The 5780-nt window shown below is 53.1% G+C and overlaps 1 protein-coding gene across 1 annotated transcript in view; it reads left to right on the plus strand.

Moving 5' to 3' along the window:
• The first annotated feature begins 656 nt into the window (after positions 1–656).
• ACAD10 (acyl-CoA dehydrogenase family member 10) overlaps positions 657–5780 on the plus strand; it is a 10405-nt gene continuing 5281 nt past the window's right edge. Inside the window, exons 1-7 of the mRNA XM_031059492.1 lie at positions 657–873; positions 1551–1699; positions 2252–2446; positions 3645–3803; positions 4545–4704; positions 5090–5224; positions 5465–5552. Coding sequence (XP_030915352.1) covers positions 705–873; positions 1551–1699; positions 2252–2446; positions 3645–3803; positions 4545–4704; positions 5090–5224; positions 5465–5552 — 1055 coding nt within the window. The 5' untranslated portion in view covers positions 657–704. The remainder of the gene's footprint in view (positions 874–1550; positions 1700–2251; positions 2447–3644; positions 3804–4544; positions 4705–5089; positions 5225–5464; positions 5553–5780) is intronic.

Consider the following 5780-nt stretch of genomic DNA (forward strand, 5'->3'; position numbering starts at 1 on the left):
AAACCCCCGGGAGGAGTGAGGGGAGAGAGCCCCGGGATCCCTGAGGGGAGAAACCCCCGGGAGGAGTGAGGGGAGAGAGCCCCGGGATCCCTGAGGGGAGAGACCCCCGGGATCATGGACCCTGACCCGTCCCCACCTTGTTACCAGCACAGAGCACTCAGTGCCATGTCCAGGCCTTCCTTGGACACCTCCAGGAATGGGGACTCCAAACCTCCCTGGGCAGTTCCAATCCCTGACCGCCCTTTCCATTAAGGAATTCCTCCTGCTGTCCAACCTGAGCCTCCCCTGGCACACCTCGAGGCCGTTTTACCTTGTTTGTGTCCCTTGTTCCCTGGGAGCAGAGCCTGACCCTCACATTGCTACAATCACTGATTATGATCAGCAATTAGTGTGTGTTAGTGATGAGCAATCCTGTTTTCCCCAGCACTTGAAGGGGTGTGTGTATAAAACCCCATTTGGGGGTCCCTGGTTTTGCTGGGACACTTGAGTGGCTGCCCAGGGTGGAGCCACCATCCCTGGAAGTGTTCAGAGCCCTTGGCCCCAGGGTTTGGTGGATCTGGGGAGGTTGGATTGGATGGTCTTGGAGATCTTGTCCAACATAACAATTCCATGATTCTGTGTGCATAAACAAACACTTCCCCTGTAGCTCTGCAGCTGTGCTCCAGCCTGTCCCTGGTTGAGGTGTGGGTGTCCCTGGCCCCTCCATGGTTCCCAGCATGTCCCTGAGCAGCGCTGCCCGCGCCCAGACCCCTCTGTGTGCCGGGATCCGGCAGCTCCAGCTGATCCAGCAGCGATCCAGAGGGGTCTCCTACAAAGCCGTGGTCTTTGAGGAGAGCGGGGTGCTGCTCCCAGCCCCTCACAGGACAGCCACAGGTGTGTATTCCCATTGCTGACCCCACACAATCACAGAGTGTCCTGAGCTGGGAGGGACCCACAGGGATCATCATCCATTCCTGGCCCTGCACAGACACCCCAGCAATCCCTGAGAGTGGTGTCCAAATTGTCCTGGAGCTCTGGCAGCCTCGGGGCTGTGCCCATTCCCTGGGGAACCTGGGCAGTGCCCAGCTCAGAAATAGCAGGGAAAGAACCTTTCTGAGCCCTGGCACAGCTCCAGTCGTTCTCTTGGTCTGGTCCCTGGTCACCAGAGCTCCTGTTGTTCCTGTGCTTGGATGGAAGATAAATTTCAGGTGCCTCTTTCAGCTCTGGTGAGACACCCAAGAACTTGTGATGGTGGGACCTGTTGTGCCACCAAAAGTCACAGAAGTAACAGTGACCACCCTGCACCCCCCTGGTAACAAAACTGTCCTGTGGTGCCACCGCCTGATGCCACCCAAGGCTGGTGCAGCTTTAGGAATTCTCCACACTGAAAACAGGGCTGAGGTGCTGCAGCTCCTGCAATGCCCAAACCCTTTGCTCTGTGCTGTGTCAATCACCCCAGTGCAGCACATCATTCTCACAGTGCTGGCCCTGTGTTGACCCCAGAGGGACTCCCAGCTGATTTCCCACTCTGCTGATTCCCTTTCCTGGCTTCCCTGCCCTTCTCCATGCAGACTGGGAGGCCCGGAGCTGCATTCCAGCCGGCACCATCCAGCAAGCTGCCCTGTCTGGAGGGGAGAACAGCCTCTCTCTGCAGTATTCCAGGGGAGAGCTGACAGCTGTGGAGTTCCTGCAGGAATTGGGACAGCAGTGCTTTGAGATTGTAAGCCAACTCCCCCCTGCTCTCCCTGTGCTTCCTGGCTGCTTGGAAACAGGTCCAGTGAGGAAAGAGGAGCTTTAAAAAGAAATTCTGTGGTTGAAGGCTCTGGATTTTCCATTTAGGAAGCACTGCTGTCAGAGCAGGGCAGATTTCCACCATTATCCCGGTGTCTGGGCAGGGCAGGCAGATGAATTTGCCGTAATTTCCTATTGGAATAAAGTCATTTTTAAACATCTCAGTTTAAAATGCAGATTCCTTTCCTGCCTGCTGATCTGTCAGTGTCTGTCTCTAACCTGCCTTGATCCCATGGCAGGCACAGTCCCAGTGATTTCTCTCTTCCAAAATGAGCCCTTTATCTCTGCTGCAGAATTAGGAATGTGAGAACATTTGTTTATTTGGGCAAAGCAATTTAGCTGAGAGATTCCCTGCTTGCCTTCGGCTGCCAGAGGCAGCAGGACAGCAAGATAAGATGATCAGATAACCTACCTACCCAACCACTCTTATTTTCACCCCATTCTGGCCCATTATCACTCCCGGGGTTTCTCTGTTTCTCAGGCAAATGTCCGTGTTCCAGTGCACTCCTTTCTCTGGGATTTAATCCGAAAGGAGGTGAGAAAACAGCTCCCCATAATGGCAGAAGCAGCTCAGTGTATCCGGGCAGAAGGGCTCCAGACAGCTCTGCTGAGCCACAGCTTGTGCCTGGGGCCTGGAGAGAGGCTCCTGCCCCTGGAGCAGCAGCACTTTGATGTGGTGAGTCTGGATGGATCCCAAACGGGGCTCTGCTCCTCCACCTGTGAAAGCAGCAACTGAAATTCTTTAAGTGCAGGTAGCAGATGAGCAGCAGCACAGTTTGGTCGACATCAGGCTGGGCGAACATTTCCTGACACAATTCCTTGTAGGCACTTGGAGAGGGGCTGAGTGACATTTGCAAATCCACTGCAAAGTGCCCACACAACCACGAGTCTCTGTGTAACAGGCACAGGCAGTGATGGAGACAGAGGACTTGGAAGCTGGAACACCAGACTAGAAATAAATGTTATTATTCAGTGCCCTGCCTATTTTAAAAAAACAAACAAACAAAAAATAAGCTTTAAAAGAGTAAGGACTCTTCAAAGAGTTTATGCACCCCCTGTGCTACAGAAACCCACTACCCCAACATGCTGACCTGTGTGAGATGAGGAGCAGATGCTCCTCTCCCAGCAGAGTCTCCTTTCCCAGCACACTTCACTTTGCAGAGATGACACAGATTAGCAGATTAGGTGACACATGAACCTCAAGGCTCCAATCCCCACAGCCTCTCCAGTGTGTGCTGCTCCTGGAACAGAAACAACAGCCCTGCATAGCAATTAGTGGGGGAAAAATAATTGAATGTTGGTTTCCATTAGTGTTGGCTTTATATCCATCCAATGGATTCACTGCTGTTCCTGGAGTGGTGCAGAGCAGGGGAATGGCTGCTTGGGTTGTTCATGGCTGTGAGGGCAGTGGGAGTGTTCAGACACTGAGTCAGTGCTGTTTTGATCCAGATTTTAGGTGGATGGTTGTGGTCAACACAGCTGCTGTGGAGGTGCCTTTGGGGTGGCTGGTGGGTGCAGTGCCCAGGACGCTGCTTCTCCTGAGCCTTTGGAAGGTGCTGCCATCCAAAGCTTCCTTGGACAGCACTGAACAACTGGGCTGGGACCAGTTTGGTCTCCCACATTGGGACATCTCATTGGATATCTTCCATCCCAGGACTGGCTGATCCTGTTTGGCTGATTTGAGCTGAGGAGCCATGGCCAAAGCAGTTGGCACCCACACAGTCCCTGGAACCACGGCCTACCCAGCTCCACATCCTTTATTTCTCATGTTAATTAGACCAGTCTCTTTCCCACCCTCCCATCTCCATTCCAGCACTGCCCAGGTGTTTGTGGTCACAGCAGGCTCATGCATATTCCATCTGTTGTTGCTGTAGATGGTTGAATCACATCAGGAAGGGATGCCCAGGCCAAATCCTGGGATCTACAAGCTGTGCTTGGAGCGCCTGGGTGTGCGGCCCCAGGAATCCATCCTGCTGGACAGCAGCAGCCAGAACCTGGAGGTGGCAGCCCAGCTTGGCATGAAAACAGTGAAGGTACAAAGTGACAGAGCCAGGGTGGGATTTGGGGGTGGATTTTGGATCCAGAAGCTGTTTGGTTTCACCAGCTCAGGATTTCCAAGTGGCAGTGGCCGACTCTTGCCAAGCCTTTTGTTCCAGCCTTGCTTGTCCCTGCAGGATGTGGTGGGGTTAAAGCAGGGATCACTAGCAAAGTCTGCTCTGGGCTGTTTCACTCATGGCTCCAAACCCTGTGTAACCTCAGGGAAGTCTCTCCTTGTTCCAGTTCCTCTGTTCCCTATTGGAGAAACAGCCCCATCCCTATGGTTGAGACAACCACAGCAGAAAATGAGCCCCAGTTAATGAATTCCCAGAAACTCTGAGGCATCATGGATGAGTCAGCTGGGGACTGCCAGGCTACCCCCAGGCTTTGGGGTCACTGAGCACAAGGGTTTTACTTTGGGGACCATTGGGAAAAGGGTAAGAGTGGGACTGGTGGGAAGAGTGACCTCCACTCCCCTGGACTGCACGCAGGGAATTCCAGCTCTATCCCAGCCCAAGCTCACAGTGCCTGTGCCACCATCACAGGTCTCTCCAAGGCAGAGTAGAGGTGGGAAGCTCTGTGTTGGCAGGGAATGACCCAAGAATTCCTGTGTGGCAGTGGGTCAGTGCTGATGGACTCACAGATAAATGCATCCCAACCGGGCAGGGCTCTCTCTTTCCCAGGAAATTTTGTCTTCTTGCTGTCACCCAGTGCTACTCTCTCCCTCCTGGTTTCAGGTTGATGATCCAGCAGCAGCACTCAAAGAGCTGGAAACCCATCTGGGATTTCCTTTGCAAGGGTTTGTTCCCTATACTCGTTCAGTGAGACCAGACATGGAAATCCCAAAGGATCATCTGCAAAAGTACCTTGAGGATGTTCTTGGTGCCCACCCAACAGGTATTGCAGTGGGTTTGGCCCTTCCATCAGAAAACCTGGATATTCTGGAGCTATTGGCTTTTTCCTATGACATAGGGACTGAAAAATAATATTAATGAAAGGTTCATAATCTCCAAGCAAAGAGCACATCCATTCCAGTTTCAGTGATCCAGCACTTTCCTAGAATTAAGAAACAACATTTTAGGACTTCCTCATTTTGGGAGGGGTTGAGCACAAGTTGGCAAAGAGATGCCAGGAATATTCCTGTCCTGTGAGGCAGCTGTGAGCTACTGCCATGTTCCCCAGGGGTTTGGGACACAGAGGGAGATCTCAGCATCTCAGCCCCAGGTGCAGGAAGGGGATGGAAAGCCTGGAGAGGTGCTGACCCTCTGCTCCCTCCTCCCAGCCCCGCTGGAGTTACGGCAGTTTGACCACGGAGAGTCCACCCGGAGCTATTTGGTGAAGTTTGGAGGTCGTTTGCTGGTGCTGAAGAAGGAGGAGGAGCCTCCCTCAGGCCCTTCTGTCCCAAGGGAATACAGGTGAGGGGGGTCCTGCTGCAGTTTGCTGTGCCAGAGGAGCAGGACGCGTGGGGAGGATCATTTATGGCCTCCCCTTGTTTTCCAGAGTGTGGGATAGGACTGGGGGCTCCGGGCCATGGGAAGATGTGGGTGTGCTCCTTTCACCTCCCCCCAGCCACATGATTTCAGTATATTTAAAGCTGAGCTCAGTGATAAGGTGTGTCTGCCTCCAACACAGCAGTTCCAGGACTGATTCCTTGCACCTCTGTCCCTCCCTGGCAGGGTCCTGAAGGCTCTGGCTGAGGCTGGTGTTCCTGTGCCCCCTGTGCTTGCTCTCTGTGAGGACAGAAGGTAATCCTGTCCCTCAGCTTTCACTCTATGCTTGGCAACTGCAGCCAGATTCCCCCAAAGGTGAACAGAGAGGGAACCAGAGCTCACAAAGTGCTCAGAACATTTGTGCAGCGTGGGGCTGGAGGAGCCTCTAGAAGTTCAAAGAACAGAATCACTTTTATTTGGTTTGGTTTAGGTATGTCCCATTTTAGCAATTAATCCAAAAGCTCTCTTTGAAAAGCACTCATA

This window comes from Geospiza fortis, unplaced genomic scaffold (assembly GCF_000277835.1).
Source record: "Geospiza fortis unplaced genomic scaffold, GeoFor_1.0 scaffold145, whole genome shotgun sequence".
NCBI lineage: Eukaryota > Metazoa > Chordata > Aves > Passeriformes > Thraupidae > Geospiza > Geospiza fortis.